We start from the raw sequence: 17,235 nt of genomic DNA, 5'->3' as shown, positions 1-17,235 counted from the left end.
CTTTTCCATATTACACTACCAGCAGTATTCACACGTTACAACCCTGATGGTCGTGGGTTTGATAAATGAGGGTGGAATTTTACTGCCCTTTTTAAAAAACAATAGTATAGGACTCAAATCAGCGGCGTTTTCAAACTGACACCCCGCAGTTGTTTTGAAGAGCATTTCCACTCTGTGACACAGGAAGCCTCACAGGAAGTTCACTGACAGTTCCCCATCATGCCCTTGGGCTTCAGGATGCAGCGCTCCACTTCCTCAGTGTCATCTCTGTTTGATTTGACAGCCTCTGCTCTCTCCCAGTTGATCTTTGTCTCGTTTTAGGGCCTTTTAAACGGTGATGTGGTGCTGCCAATTGATATGCCATATTTCACAGTTTAAAAGTTTAGCCTGTTAGTAGTAGCTAAAAGACCGTGGCTGGATGCTTTGATAGAGGTTGATTCACCCTTCATTTCTGGGGCCACCTCTCATCCAGCATAACTACCCTAGATATTCTCTTTCTGGGGAGAAACCGCTTTTGGCCCGACAGTTCGGCTGGCTGGTCGGCTGGCTGGCTTCCTGGCTTATCAGGCAAAGACTTGCCTTCAAAGGGCAAATAGAAATGGTTTGTTACCCGCGGAGCGAGCCAGGCCAGAGAGAGAACACTTGAAGGAACTGCGGCCCCGGAGATGAAAGATAGAGCGTCCGTGCGGCCGCAGCAGTCAGCTTTCTCTCTCTCTCTCCATTTGAACATCGATCCTCAAGGATTACACACACACTGGGAATTATGGTGGTGGGGAAAAGAGGCTTCTATAAATAGGAGTCTGGAATAAATAGGAGTCTGTCTGGGTGTGTGATATTGTCGCCATGACCTCTCTCTGTAATATTAGCTAGACAATCTCAATTCTCCATCTCGCTCTCTTTTTCCTACCCACCCTCTCTCTTTTTCTCTCTTTGTCTCTCTCAGTTTTGCTCCAGTGGTATCTACAGTTTCTCTATCCCTGATTGTTTTACCCTCCGCAGGTGTCATTACGTGTCTACAGGGTAGGTATATGCTGTCCCCCACTGTATGTCCTACGTACTGATAGGTTCTGAACAAACAGAAAAAAGACTCACGGACAACTACAAAAAGCTCAAACCAAGTTTTATTCACCCACTGGGTCATACAGCTGCAAAGACAAAGATGTTTACACAAGCACATATTTATACCCTCCTACTAGGCGGACTCAACTCCTTGCACATCTAGACAGCCAATACATCTCTGTTGCTAGTCAGGAACTTCATTGGTTCCTCTCACTGGTGTAGTCATGGCCCTGCCTCATGGTAGAACCTTCATGGGTGTGGAAGTATATGTGTGTAATAGGACTGTTCCTTCTCACTTCATCTGACCTGACCTCGGGCCGAATTCCTCACTCCTCCCTAATCCACGGCTATCCTGCCTTATCAGTGACTGACACCAGACTGTTGCCATTTGCCTGCCTCCTTAGGAGCCATAAGATTTAGCAATACCATGTTTTGACAGAATGTAAACTTTCTCCACTCCCCCTTCCTCGCTCATTAACTTTCCATTAACTTTATCCACCCTCCATTGACCCCAACATATACATTACCAGTCAAAAGTGTTGACACACCCACTCATTCAAGGGTTTTTCTTTATTTTTACTATTTTCTACATTGTAGAATAATAGTGAAGACATCAAATCTATGAAATGACACATGGAATCATGTAGTAACCAAAAAAGTGTTAAACATATCAAAATCTATTTTATATTTGAGATCCTTCAAAGTAGCCACCCTTTGCCTTGATGACAGCTTTGAACACTCTTTGCATTCTCTCAACTAGCTTCATGAGTTAGTCCCCTGGAATGCATTTCAATTAATAGGTGTGCCTTGTTAAAAGTACATTTTTGGAATTTATTTTGTTCTTAATGCATTTGAGCCAATCAGTTGTCAATCAGGGGTGGTAGCCAGAAGATAACCCTATTTGGAAAAAATACCAAGTCCATATTATGGCAAGAACGGCTCAAATAAGCAAAAGAAATGACAGTCCATCATTACTTTAAGACATGAAGGTCAGTCAATCCGGGAACATGTCAAGAACTTTGAAAGTTTCTTCAAGTGCAGTTGCAAAAACCATCAAGCGCTATGATGAAACTGGCTCTCGTGAGGACCGCCACAGGAAAGGAAGACCCAGAGTTACCTCTGCTGCAGAGGATGAGTTCATTAGAGTTACCAGCCTCAGAAATCGCAGCCCAAATAAATGCTTCACACATCTCAACATCAACTGTTCAGAGGAGACTGTGAATCAGGCCTTCATGGTCGAGTTGCTGCAAAGAAACCACTACTGAAGTACACCAATAAGAAAGAAGAGACTTTCTTGGGCCAAGAAACACGAGCAATGAACATTAGACCGGTGGAAATCTGTCCTTTGGTCTGATGAGTCCAAATTGGAGATTTTTGGTTGCAACCGCCGTGTCTTTGTGAGACGCAGAGTAGGTGAACGAATGATCTCCGCATGTGTGGTTCCCATTCTGAAACATGGAGGAGGAGGTGTGATGGTGTGGGGGTGCTTTGCTGGTGACACTGTCTGTGATTTATTTAGAATTCAAGGCACACTTAACCAGCATGGCTACCACAGCATTCTGCAGCGATATGCCATCCATTCTGGTTTGTGCTTAGTGGGACTATCATTTGTTTTTCAACAGGACAATGACCCAACACACCTCCAGGCTGTGTAAGGGCTATTTGACCAAGAAGGAGAGTGATGGAGTGTTGCATCAGATGACATGGCCTCCACAAGCACCTGAGCTTGTGTGTTTTATATAGAACCTTTAGGTGTGCCATGTTTGAAACAAGCAAGGTGACATTGCATCAAAGCATTTGGCTTGTGATTAGGTTGTTCTTATGGGGATTTCCACAAGGCACGGATCTCCTTCTTGAGGATTCTGAAATCTGAAGCCTTTTTTAGCCTGGCAGTTATGTAATCTCAAATCCTTTCATTTCCAGCCAGTTACATTTTCCGGCTAAGGTGTTAGGTTTCAGTAAGAGGATGGCCATTTTCTAACACAGCAATAGCCTTCTAACTCTGAGCGACATTGTACTACTGGTACAATGCAAGGTCAGAGATAGTTATGCAGGGGTCTTCAACCTTTTCTTGCCCAGGCGAAAACAAAATACCCCAGGGACCGACATATGTTTGAATACAAGAACATTATTTTCCCATAGGATGTATGATATTGGCAAGGAGAAGTAAACATTTTAAAATGAATAGATTTGGTGGATAGTTTTTTCATTTATTTTTACCTCCTCCCACTTTATGATTGACTAGAATGTTGTATTATTAGCGCGGTCATGCTAGTTCTTTTAAAAATGTGCTTGGAGTGGCCATTGAATTGTTTAGTTCCTCAGACACCTGTGTCTTCAGCAGCTGCTGTGCTCGCCTCAATAGATGTTATTGCGCTAAACAAGGATAGCGTTACCCTGTGGCTATCATTAGCAACACATTACAGTCGGCCACATACTGAATTAATGGGAAGAGACTCGGACAACGGAAAAGATTACTGCCATATAACATCTCACGATTTTGTCCCCTCGTAGCTGTTCTGCACCGCTTGCTTCAACAGATGCTCGCTTCACATGTACACACGCACACTCACCGCTCTCACAATCTCACACCACGTGCAGCCTCTCCCAGACCAACTGTGGATGAATACTTTGAAAGGAGGCTTTTGACTTCTTTATTCCCATTCTCTTTTTTTATCTCATATCCAATTGCTCTCTCAATACATATTACCTGCATTGATTTAGGTTCAGATTGGGCCCAATATAAACAGTCTGTCCTGGGATGTGTCCCAAATATATAAATAAATAAAATAAAAAATGGCAATCTATTTGGTATTGGATTTTTATTAGGATCCCATTAGCTTTTGCAAAATCAGCAGCTACTTTTCCTGGGGTCCACACAAAACATGAAACATGACACAATACAGAAGATTAATAGACAAGAACAGCTCAAGGACAGAACTACATAAAAAAAAAAAATTTAAAGGCACACGTAGCCTACATATTTCATACATACAAACTATCTAAGTCAAATAGGGGCGAGGTGTTGTGCCGTAAGGTGTTGCTTTTTTTAAACCAGGTTTGCTGTTTATTTGAGCAATATGAGATGGAACGAAGTTCCACACAATAATGGCTCTATATAATATTGTACCCTTTCTTGAATTGTGTGACTGTGAAAAGACCCCTGGTGGCATGTCTGGTGGGGTAAGTATGTGTCAGAGCTGTGTGTAAGTTGACTATGCAAACAATTTGGGATTCTCAACACATTAATGTTTCTTAGAAAAAGAGGAAGTGATGCAGTCAGTCTCTCTTCAACTCTTAGCCAAGAGAGAATGGCATGCATAGTATCTATAAAGAGATGCAGCACTCGACCACACGACTCGACAACAATCAAGATAAGACAAAACTAGAGCCTGCAGGACTTGCTTTTTGAAGTGTGGTGTCAAAACATCTCTTTATTACGGACAGATCTCTCCCCATCTTTACAACTATTGAATCTATATGTTCTGACCATGACAGTTTACAATCTAAGGTAACGCCAAGTAATTTAGTCTCCTTCACTTGTTCAACAGCTTTACCATTCATTACCAGATTCAGCTGAGGTCTAGAATTTAAGGAATGATTTCAAATACAATGCTCTTAGTTTTAGAGATGTCCAGGACCAGTTTATTACTGGCCACCCATTCCAAAACAGACTGAAACTCTTTGTTAAGGGTTTCAGTGACTTCATTAGCTGTGGTTGCTGATTTGTATATGGTTGAAACATCAGCATACATGGACACACATGCTTTGTTTAGTGCCAGTGGTAAAATAGAAAAGAGTAGAAGACCTACAGAGCTGCTCTGTGGTACCCCACACGTTACATGTTTGACATTAGAGAAGCTTCTATTAAAGAAAACCCTTTGAGTTCTATTATATAGATAGCTCTGAATCCACAATATGGCAGAGGTTGAAAAGTCATAACACACAAGTTTTTTCAACAACAGCTTATGGTCAATAATACCAAAGGCTGCACTGAAATCTAACAGTACAGCTCCCACAATCTTCTTATTATCAATTTCTTTCAACCAATCATCAGTCATTTGTGTCAGTGCAGTCCATGTTGACTGCCCTTCTATATAAGTATGCTGAATGTCTGCTGTTAATTTGTTTACAGAGAAATAACATTGTGTTTGATCAAACACCATTTTCCCCAACAGTTTGTTAAGAGCTGGCAGCAAGCATATAGGTCTGCTGGTAGAGCCAGTAAATGCCACTTTACCACTCTTGTGTAGTGGAATTACTTTGGCTTCCCTCCAGGCCTGAGGACAAAGACTTTCCTCTAGGCTCAGATTAAAGATATGACAGATAGGAGTGGCTATAGAGTCAGCTACCATCCTCATTAGCTTTCGATCTAAGTTGGCAATGCCAGGAAGTTTGTCATTATTGATCGATAACAATCATTTTTCCACCTCTCCCACACTAACTTTACAAAATTCAAACTTGCAATGCTTTTCTTTCATTATTAGTTTTTTTATGCATGAATACGATAGCTCACTTTTCGTTGTTGGTATTTCCTGCCTAAGTTTGCCCACTTTGTCAATGAAGTAATCATAAAAAATGTGTCAACATCAAATTGTTTTGTGATGAATAAGCCATCTGATTCAATGAAAGATGGAGTTGAATTTGTCTTTATACCCATAATTTCATTTAAAGTACTCCAAAGTTGTTTTTCACCAAGCCTTCCCTGTAGCTCAGTTGGTAGAGCATGGTGTTTGCAACACCAGGGTTGTGGGTTTGATTCCCACGGGGGGCCAGCACAGAAAAAAAAATGTATGAAATGTATGCATTCACTACTGTAAGTCACTCTGGATAAGAGTGTCTGCTAAATGACTAAAATGTAAATGTAAATGTCATTGATCTTGGCTTCTTAATACAGTTATTGTTCTTTTTGTTGAGTTTAGTCACATTATTTTTACATTTACAGTAAGTCAGCCTGTCAGATGTGCAGCCAGACTTACTAGCCACTCCTTTTGCCCCATCTCTTTCAACCATTCAGTTTTTAAATTCCTCATCAATCCATGGAGAATTAACAGTTCTAACAATCAGTTTCTTAACAGGTGCATGTTTATAAATAATTGGAAGTTTTAACATCATCCACATAAGTCACAGCAAAATCTTATACACTGTTTTAGGCCCAGCTTTTGGAACTTTGGCTTTCCTGGATATATCCACTATATTGTGATCGCTGCATCCTATGGGTACGGAAACAGCTTTAGAACAAAGTTCTACAGTATTATTAAAAATGTGATCGGTACATGTGTATGATCTTGTTCCTGTAGTGTTTGTAAACACCCTGGTAGGTTGATTAATAACCTGAACCAGATTACAGGCACTGGTTACAGTGAGAAGCTTCCTCTTGAACGGACAGCTTGATGAAAACCAGTCAATATTCAGGGCCCCAAGAAAGTAGACTTCTCTGTTTACATCACATACACTATCAAGCATTTCACACATATTATTTAGACACTGACTGTTAGCACTTGGTGGCCTATAGCAACACTGCAAAAGAAAAAGCTTTAGATGTGCAAGGTGAACCTGCAACCACAACACTTCAATAACACTTGACATAAGATCTTCTCTAAGCATTACTGAATATATATACAGCAACACCTCCGCCATAAGCATTTCTGTCTCTTCTATAGATGTTATATCCTTGTATTGCTACTGCTGTGTCATCAAATTAATTAGCTAAGAGTCACAGAAATGGCTAATATATGAATGTTATCTGATGTTAGCAAGTTATTGATTTCATGAACCTTATTTCTAAGGCTATATATATTAATATGGGCTATTTTCTTCCCTTTCCCGGGTAGCTTATCAGAGATGGACATAATATGGCAAGAGAAAATATACATTCAGCATTCCATTAATCAATTGGTGTGTGTGTGTGTGCTGCGGGGTTGCAGCTACGAACACATAGGCTTGGCTCTCTCATCCCTTCCAGGCTTCTGGGAGGGAGGGTGGACAATGAGCCTGTCATAGCGGATGTAAGCAATGTCCCCAAGCGCTCATGCAGCTTTCATGGCTGGGATCAGTTCTTTCCTCTTCTGGCACACAGCTTCAGGATAGTCCTCGTTGAGGAAGATATATGTTCCTCTCAAGTTCTTGGCTCACCTACCCTGTTCTTGAACCTCAGGAACTTGACCACTATCGGCCTGGGCCTGTCGCCTGGGCCGGTGGTGGGTTTTCCAGTCCTGTGGGCACGCTCCACCTCAATCTTCCTGTGGTCCATTTTCACTTTCTCCGAGATCATTTCCCTCACTTTGTCCTCAGACTTCGTTCCAGGTATCATGTAGAGATTCTGGAATTCTGTCCAAAACCATGTTGTTCCGTCTTGATTGTCCCTCGGTAATCTGATTTCTCTGTCATTGTTATTATGGATTCACACACAGAACTGATGTCCTCTCTCAATGACTTACAGATTGATGTCATCTTGCCGTTTCCCTGTTTCAACTCATCGAGCTGACCCAGGGAGAACTGCAAACTGTTCTTCAGGTCCTGGACCTCTCTGGTCAGGTCGTCCATTGTTTTATTTGTTGAATCCACCAGTATTTGGACAAAACACTTGAAGCTATTTTCTTGTTTTTGTAACAACTTCTTGTAGAACTATTTTTGTTTGTTTTAAAGATCCTTCACGTGTGATAGAGACAACACTGTCCTCAACGTTACTCCCGCCGGCTTTGGTCTTTGTCATGGTAGCTAGCAACGTAGGTTACGCTGTTTCTCCTCACAGTTCCAGACAGGGTAGGTCACAGGGAAGATTGAAAACGACAAACAGCAGGGATCTAGACAGCCACAAACCAGAGACAATCCGCGGTCCCAGCCACAATGGCTTCCATGTCGCGGGCAGCGTTCAAGCCCTCAAGAAAACCCCACTAGCTTGATGGGCAGCTAGCTAGCAGCTAGGCTAACTGCTACGCCAAATAGCTGCCGAGACCCGGCTTTGGTCGGCAGGATCACTGGACAGAGACTAGAAGTCCAGGCAACTGATGCCAACTGCGTCGCGGGATCCAAACTAAAAAGTTAGCTAGCTACTAAAAAACGTTCCAATACACTTTCAAAACAACACCCTTTTCAAAACAACAAAACCGAGCTCTCCCTCATTCCGCGTTGAACAGGAAGTGACGATGGGCTGGGTACCATCGTGCACTGCTATGGGCACTGGTCAAAAGTAGTGCACTATATAGGGAATGGGATGCCATTTGGGAGGCAGACCTGGGCTCGCTCAGCTGCTGCCATGGCCAGTTTCAGTGCTAGGGGGTCAATGGAGAGGGGGGAGAAGGGAGGGAAGGAAGGAGAGAGAGAAGATGAGCATTCGGTTGAGTGAGAGAATTGCCTAGCGGTGCCTGAGCAGAAGTGAGGATGTGCTGTTCCTATATTTAGACTTTTTAAGACACAAGTGAGTTAAATGAGCAAGACAGAACACCCTGGACCCTCTAAACCGGCCAGGGGATGTGTGGGTGTGTGCGTGCGTGCGTGCGCATATTTACACACACACACACACACACACACTCGGAGGTCAGCTTCTAGAGGGGCTCAGTGCTGTTTCAGTCTGCCTGCTGTCATCTACCTCTTCACCTGCCTCTCCTGTTAGGGCTCTGCACTGAACACGCTCGCTGGATTAAAGGATATTTCAAGTGTTCACCTCTTATACTGAACCAGCAGGGCCAGGCCACTTCACTGCCTGTGATGGCCCAAGATAGCATCCCTTTCTCAGGGGAAGGGATGATGTGTTGATCCCCTGTCTGGGTCTGTGGTGGGATTCCTATTCAGGGGATTAGGGTTTGCAATGTTTCTCATGGTGGACTTTGTCGATCCGGACCTCCTACAGAGCTGTGGCCAGAAACGCTTTCTTTACATTGAGGGCCACAAGAAAATCTGGGTCTAATGTGATGGCCCTTAAAATAGGCCATGCCACTGCTTGTGATGGCTTAGCACGCATGCCTTTCTTAGGGATGAGGTTGAGCTATCGGTCGTCTGTCAGTGTCTGAGGTTTCCCGTTCAGGCAGGTAGCCTAGTGACGGCAGGTAGCCTAATGGTTAAGAGCATTGGGCCAGTAACCGAAAGGTTGCTGGTTCAAATCCCTAAGCCGACTATGTGAAAAAAATCTGTTCATGTGCTCTTAAGCAAGGCACTTAACCCCAATTGCTCCTGGAAGCCACTCTGGATAAGAGTGTCTGCTAAATGACTCCATAATTATTCTAATTTTTTAAAATGTTTAATGTAGTGGAGATGCAGAGAGAGCTCACACTGCTTCATAATCAGTGGTTAGTGATGGACTCCCCTCTTGTCTGTGTCTTTCGAATATACACACATGCACACACACACACAAAGTAGAGAGCGAGCGAGGGAGGGTGGGTGGGATTATAGCAGATGGGAGGATAATATTATTATTCTTTTTTAAATTGAATAATAGCATTTACAATTCTCATCACTTAACTTTATTAATATGAATAGCTGCTGCTCCCAGGCTCAGACCTAACCTCTGATATGTATATTTAGAGCCAAACAATATTACATAAGGATTTATATAAATCAGACATTTTGCATATTCTCTTTTGTTAGTGAAATGCATAGTCTAATGCTGACCATTTTCACCTTTTCTGTTGTGCCGCGCTTATAGCTGTCTGGTTATGATTCAAATCACAGTAAAAGGATGTCTGGACTCGTTTGTTTTTGTGTCTGGAAATTGAATTTATTTTATTGAATTACATTTCCACCCAATGGCAAATAAATGTGGGTGTCTGTGTAACATTTTTTGTAAGATTTTCCCACACAAAAATAGTAAACTTTTTTTCTAGCTTTTCAACAGACATGGGGAAAGAAACATGTTTCGACACATAACTTAAATCTTCCATGACGATTTGACACATCCTGTGATTGAAATGGTCAGATCCCACAAACACCGTTCAAACATTCCACAGCAAACTCATTAAAATGTCCTCCTCAAACTTCAAAACCCCGACACTAAACATAGAACACAGAACTGCTTTATTTCACCACCATTTTCGTTCGTTAAATAGAGGGATGTTCTGTAAGGTCTTCAGAGCGGAGATTCTATTTGATCTTTGATGTTAAAGAAACACTGTTTTTACCCACCCCCACTCCTCGCCTCCCCCTCTCCCTGCACCACACCCTTGACAGAAAGCACACTGATTCATTAGAAGCCTCAGAAAGTCAATTATGGTAATAGTTCCTTTTGCCAGGGGAAGTGGGAGCTTGGCAGAACCACAGAGGGGCTTCTTTTCTGCACTTCACGTACATATTTTATTTAAATCGCATTTATATGTGCAAATTGATCGGAGAGGAGAGAGAGCGAGATAGGCGAGGAAGGGGGAGGGATGCCTGCCGGGTCTCATAGATTAGACGTAACATTGTAAACTAAAATGTTACGTTAGGTATGGTTATATAGGACAGAAGGTTACTTAAGGCAAAAACGAAAGGAGGGTGGTTGGTCAGTGTGGGTGGATGGATGGATGGATGGGTGGGCGTTTAATGCGAGCGTCTAGCAACCCAAAGGTTGCCTGTTTGAATCTCATCATGGACAACTTTAGCATTTTAGCTATTTTGCAACCACTTACTATGTTTTAGCTATTTTGCAACTACTTTGCGTGTTAGCCAACCATTCCCCTAACCTTAACCCTTTAACCTAACTCCTAACCCTAAATGTAACCCTTAACCATAACCTTAACCCCTAGCCCCTAACCTGGCTAACGTTAGCCAATTAGCCACCTAGCTAACGTCAGTAACAACAAATTGGAATTTGTAACATATCATACGTATTGCAAATCCATAACATATGTATGAATTGCAACATGTAACATCATACCAATTGTAATTCATAACATACAGTATAATACGAAAGGAATGAAGGACATCCACAAATAAATACATACCATACCAAACGTACCGTATCATACTAATTTGAGTGTCCCGGATTTTCGTTTACTATATTACGTTTAGGTTGGGGAACCTTTCCCTCCCAAGCTCCAAGGCAAGGGGGTGAGGAGGGAGTAATGCAGGGAAATTCTGCACCAAGAAACCAAAAGACGAAGAGACACTCCAAAGGAATCCCGCTCCCTTATTCATGTGAGGAGGAAACGTGGAATTTCTTAACCTTATTATGGAATATGGATTTGCACAAAACTGCTGTACTACAGCAGTGGGCTGCCAACTGAAACCTCCTCACCTTATCCACTTCACTTTCCCAAATTCTTCCTCATATCGGATAAACACACACGATGTTATGTTCCATAGATCACAACACTTCCCTCTCCGAAAATACTCCTCCTCACAAAAACGGTTAGTGTACGGACTTAATTTAGGAGGGTTAGGTTAGTGTACTGACTTAGTTTAAAGAGGTTAATATACTGACTTAATTTGACTTAATTTGACAGGGTTACTGGACTGACTTAATTCTGGAGGGTTAGTGTAGTGCATAGCTTGACATTTAACTAGCCTGTAAGGGAGGAGGAGAGAAGGAGCAGATACCGGACCTGAACTATAGATTCTCACCCGTCTGTTTCACTACCTGTCTTGAGTGACAGGCGCAGGGAGAGGAGGGCTGCTCTGCTGCACGTTGAGCCCACTGATGCGGAACGTAAATATGCATGAGCGTGGATCTGATAGCACTGGCCTTCTAGTCCAAAGTCACCACACGGCAACGTGACAAATGAGGTCTCAACCTCCCGTTTAATCAACAATTACACGTTCACATTTCACTAACGAGGTGAAATTGCCTCACGTCGTAGCCGCCTGGATACCACTCGATTCCGCTGTAGACAAGATTGATGTCATTTTGTGTGGCCTAACTCTACCACCTAACTAAAACACCCCATGGGACAATTCCTGTTGTTCAATATACCTCTGTGTCACTTTAGGCCACATTTTCTTCGTTTCTGAGTTCTCACAGAAGCCATTAGTATTTTTCCCCTGGTTCTCTTCCGTTGCTAGTTTATTTATTTATTTTCCGTTTGACCGTGCGGCGGCAGTGAGGAGCAAGCAGCCAGAGATAAAAAAACAGCTGGGCCTTTTAATTTGGGCGCTCTGCTCTCGCTCGCTTTTGGCAGCCATTACCGTTACATGGATGACCTCGGGCGTGAATTAAGGAAGCCGGCCACATTTCGCAGGAGAGGAGCATAGATAATAAATACACAGAGAACAGAGGGAGGGATGAGAGCCTACAAACCCAACGTCCTTCAGGGGCACTCAGGATCCTCCATTAGCAGCGTGCCCATTTCTCCCGTCTCTATATGTACCTGGTTCGTCTCGGGTTGGCATAGAGAGACACACTCACTCCTGCCTGGCACACACAAACACACTTTCTATCTCTTTCTCTCCCACACACTCTTAATTTCATCAGGGCAGTGAGGGGTAACATACACTACCGTTCAAAAGTTTGGGGTCGCTTAGAAATATTTTTGTTCATTTAAAATAACTTCAAATTGATCGGAAATACAGTGTAGACATTGTTAATGTTGTAAATTACTATTGTAGCTGGAAACGGCTGATTTTTAATGGAATATCTACATAGGCATACAGAGGCCCATTATCAGCAACCATCACTCCTGTGTTCCAATGGCACGCTGTGTTAACTAATCCAAGTTTATAATTTTAAAAGGATAATTGATCATTAGAAAACCCTTTTGCAATTATGTTAGCACAGCTGAAAACTGTTGTCCCTGATTAAAGAAGCAATAAAACTGGCCTTCTTTAGACTAGTTGAGTATCTGGAGAATCAGCATTTGTGGGTTTGATTACAGCCTCAAAAGGGCCAGAAACAAAGACCTTTCTTCTGAAACTTGTCAGGCTATTCTTGTTCTAAGAAATGAAGGCTATTCCATGCGAGAAATTGCCAAGAAACTAAAGATCTCGTACAATGCTGTGTACTACTCCCTTCACAGAACAGCCAAAATCAGAATAGAAAGAGGAGTGGGAGGCCCCGATGCACAACTGAGCAAGAGGACAAGTACATTAGAGTGTCCAGTTTGAGAAACAGACACCTCACAAGTCCTCAACTGGCAGCTTCATTAAATAGTACCTGAAATAGTACCTGAAAAACACCAGTCTCAATGTCAACAGTGAAAGTGAAGAGGCGACTCCAGGATGCTGGCCTTCAAGCAGAGTTGTGAAGAAAAAGCCATGTCTCAGACTGGCCAATGAGAAGAAAAGATTAAGATGGGCAAAAGAACACAGACACTGGACAGATGAACTCTGCCTAGAAGGCCAGCATCCCAGAGTCGCCTCTTCACTGTTGACGTTGGTGTTTTGCAAGTACTATTTAATGAAGCTGCCAGTTGAGGGTAATGGGCCTCTGTACGCTTATGTAGATATTCCATAACAAATCTTCAGTTTCCAGCTACAATAGTTATTTACAACATTAACAATGTCTACACTGTATTTCTGATCAATTTGATGTTATTTTAATGGAGAAAAAATGTACTTTTCTTTCAAAAACAAGGACATTTCTAAGTGACCCCAAACTTTTGAACGGTAGTGTATATAGATTTACAAAAAAGATTTATGCACATTACTCTCTGTGTGTGTGTGTGTGTGTGTGTGTGTGTGTGTGTGTGTGTGTGTGTGTGTGTGTGTGTGTGTGCGCGCACGCGTGTGTGTGTGTGCGTGTGCATCATTATGTGAACAGTAAGTAAGAAGGGTTTGGTGTGAAATTAAATAGGGCGGGCGGAGGTTTGGGAGAGATTAAAACAAAGTTGGCAGAGATTCACGCAATCCGAGGCAACAGTGGCGCAAGGCGAGCGCTTTTCTCATGTTTTGTAAATCAGAACACACTCCAGCATAAATGACTGCTTACGTAACACACAGACCACAGCAGCCTGGTCTGAACAAGCAGCTAGCGCCCTTTAAACACATACCAGCTACAGATCCACACCAACCCATGAGAAAAAGGATTTGGCATCCAATCACAAACACACATTCATGCACACAACACATACACATACACACATGCACGTAGAGACACACACACACCCTCAATACACAGTCAATACACACAGAAACATACACAACACACACACACAAACAATACACTCCAATGACATTGGATCATCGGATTAACAAGGCACTTATTCCCATAAAAGTGCTGGAGAGGGGCTGTGAATGGGACTGTTGACTGCTTTACTTGACTCTGTGACATAACACCAGGGGTTGGCTGTGTCTAAGATGGCACCCTATTCCCTATCTAGTGCACTACTTTTGATCAGAGCACTATGGGTTTCCCTATTGCACTATGTAGGGGAAAAGAGTGCCATTTGAGATGCAGCCCATGGACGGAGAACAAGACAGAAGCCAGCTCTCTCTCCCTGACGTCGTCTGTTCACAAAGGGAAAGTGTTTCCCACGAAACGCGCAGCGTCGCCCGAAAGCGATAAACTGCCGTTATCTCGCTGCCACAGTAACACAAAGGCATCAAATTAAACACTGCGTTTTCTTAATGGATTCCTTGACGTCGTGCCAAAGTTTGACTCTGCCGCGATTAGAAGTTTTCCCCCGGTTCCTTTGTGCTTTTTTTTCCTCCGTCCTCTTTCCTCTGTGCCATGTTTAATTTCACCTGTGACTGGCTCTCTCTCTCCCTTATATCTCTCTCTCTCTCTCTCTCTCTCCCTCTTTCTTCTCCTCCTCTCCAGGATATTGAGGACCCAGTCTCTGGAATGGTACTATAACAACTTGAAGAGCCGCTTCAAGAGGTTCGGCAGTGCCAAGGTTCTGAAGACGCTCTACAGGAATCACATAGTGGAGAGAGGAGGCAACTCAGATCTACCAGGTACAGGAAATGTCTCTCTCTTTTGTCTCTTCCATGTACGGAACGGTGTGTGCATCCCAAATGGCACCCTTTTCCCTATATAGTGCAGTACTTTTGACCAGGGCCCTGGAAGTGCACTAAATAGGGAATCGAGTGTAATTTGGGACGCAGGCAGTGTCATTCCTCTAATGTTGTGTTTTCGACGTGACCGCTCTCTTCTGTACGTCCACTTCTCAATGACTGCCTGACATTCTCTGTTGGCAATGACGTCTCATTAATGGATCTCAGTTAGTAACTCAACTACAGGGGGCAAAAGGTCTTGCGTCGAATGTACACTCGCACACATAAAGAACCACTCACTCAGTCCCACACGTCACGTGGACATTTGTGTGGAGAGAAACTGAACCATTGGCTAACAGACATACACGCCCGCGCTTTCTCTTTTACACACACTGTCTCACACACACACACACGTGATCTCTCTTTCGCACACTCACACACAGAATTTATTTCAGGACAGGGCTGTGTGTGAGTCACTAATGTTCCCAGACCAGAGAGCAGCAGGAAGCAGAAGAGAGACAACCAAATTCATGGTATAGGTAATCTACTGTCACTGACTCACTGAACCAACTGATATCATGACGTTGGTCACGTTTCAGGCTGACTACATTGTAGCCGTTGCATTGCGTCAATCAATGTTTGTGTGCCACGCCATCGACCACACAGTTGGGCATATTATGCGGTTAGCTCATGTTAAACACCTATCCAGGCGTAGTGAGATCTGGAAGGCAATGTCCAAGCACATCAAGACAGTCGTGAAGAGGACACGACAAATCTACCCCCTCAGGAGACTGAAAAGATTTGGCATGGGTCCTCAGAAGGTTTCACAGCTGCACCATCGAGAGCATCTTGACGGGTTGCATCACTGCCTGGTATGGCAACTGCTTGGCCTCCAACCGCAAGGCACTACAGAGGGTAGTGCATACGGCCCAGTACATCACTGGGGCCAAGCTTCCTGCCATCCAGGACCTCTATACCAGGTGGTGTCAGAGGAAGGCCCTAAATATTGTCAAAGACTCCAGCCACCCTAGTCATAGACTGTTCTCTCTGCTACCGCACGGCAAGCGGTACCGGAGCGCCAAGTCTAGGTTCCAAGAGGCTTCTAAACAGCTTCTACCCCCAAGCCGTAAGATTCCTGAACAGCTAATACAGCTAATCCTGAACAACTATTTGCACCCCCCCCCCTCCCACGTTGCTGCTACTCTCTGTTATTATCTATGCATAGCCACTTTAATAACCCCAGTGGTTAGAGCATTGGGCCACTAACCGAAAGATTGTTGGATCGAATCCCAGACCTGAGAAGGTAAAAAAAATCTGTCGTTCTGCCCCTGAACAAGGCAGTTAACCCACTGTTCCCCGGTAGCCCGTCATTGTAAGTAAGAATTTGTTCTTAACTGACATGCCTCGTTAAATAAAGGTGAAATAAAAAATGACCTCAATTACCTTGACACCGGTGTCCCCGCACATTGACACATTGAGTACCCCCTGTATATAGACCCGTTATTGTTATTTACTGCTGCTACTTAATTATTTGTTATTCTTATCTCTTACTTTTTTGGGGGTATTTTCTTAAAACTGCATTTTTGGTTAAGGGCTTGTAAGTAAGCATTTCACTGTAAGGTCTACTACACCTGTTGTATTCGGCGCATGTGACAAATACAATTTGATTTGATCTGCATTGTAGTCAGTCTGGAATGCAGCCATTTTGTTTGTTTGACCTCACACCCCACTGGACCACAATTCGTTGAGTCAACATTGTTTCCACATCATTTCACCGTACCTTGTCGAAATGATCACATTCCATCAGCGTTGCATCACTGAATTAATGTTTCTTGACAACTCATATATCAATCATGACTGGATGTTGATCTGATGTCTTTGCCCGGTGGGATGGTCATGGATGTTAGAGTAACAATTGGGCAACGTTATCTCGTGGTTGTGTGAACGTTATAAAGTTATTCTACATAAACATTTATTGTGCCACACTACCCCATGAAGGGTGTCTTGCTTGTGCTGTAAAACATTATCATGCATGCGGCTCGGTAATGGTTATCGTGCTGTTGTGGGAATGTTATCGTAGCATTGTCCTGTTTGTGTAAACCTAGATAGCATTAAGTAGAGTGTCTTCTTTTTACTGTGTGGTGCTAGCTCTGTCTGACCTTTACCCTCAGGCCACACTGAGGCTAGAGAGCACAGGCCTCTAGGACATGCACGCACGCACAAACGAATGAACTCACACACACATGCGCACACGTCCCTAGAACAACATCCATTATAGAAGCTCTGCAGCAGTCTTCTTGTAGGTCACACGTGTACATATTTCACTTTCACTGC

General features: G+C 43.2%; 1 protein-coding gene across 2 annotated transcripts in view; it reads left to right on the top strand.

The window, feature by feature from the left end:
- myripb (myosin VIIA and Rab interacting protein b) overlaps positions 1–17,235 on the top strand; it is a 184,450-nt gene that overhangs the window by 128,386 nt on the left and 38,829 nt on the right. The window contains exon 4 of one of the 2 annotated variants that reach the window (XM_029756087.1): positions 14,726–14,862. In XM_029756087.1, the coding sequence (XP_029611947.1) occupies positions 14,726–14,862 (137 nt within the window). Of the gene's footprint in view, positions 1–14,725; positions 14,863–15,429; positions 15,441–17,235 lie in introns of those variants that run through there. The other variant, XM_029756088.1, reaches the window with a different exon arrangement.

Source organism: Salmo trutta, chromosome 6, assembly GCF_901001165.1.
Source record: "Salmo trutta chromosome 6, fSalTru1.1, whole genome shotgun sequence".
Lineage (NCBI taxonomy): Eukaryota > Metazoa > Chordata > Actinopteri > Salmoniformes > Salmonidae > Salmo > Salmo trutta.
The sequence above is the reverse complement of the archived record's forward strand: the minus strand, read 5'-3'. Positions and strand labels throughout refer to the sequence as shown.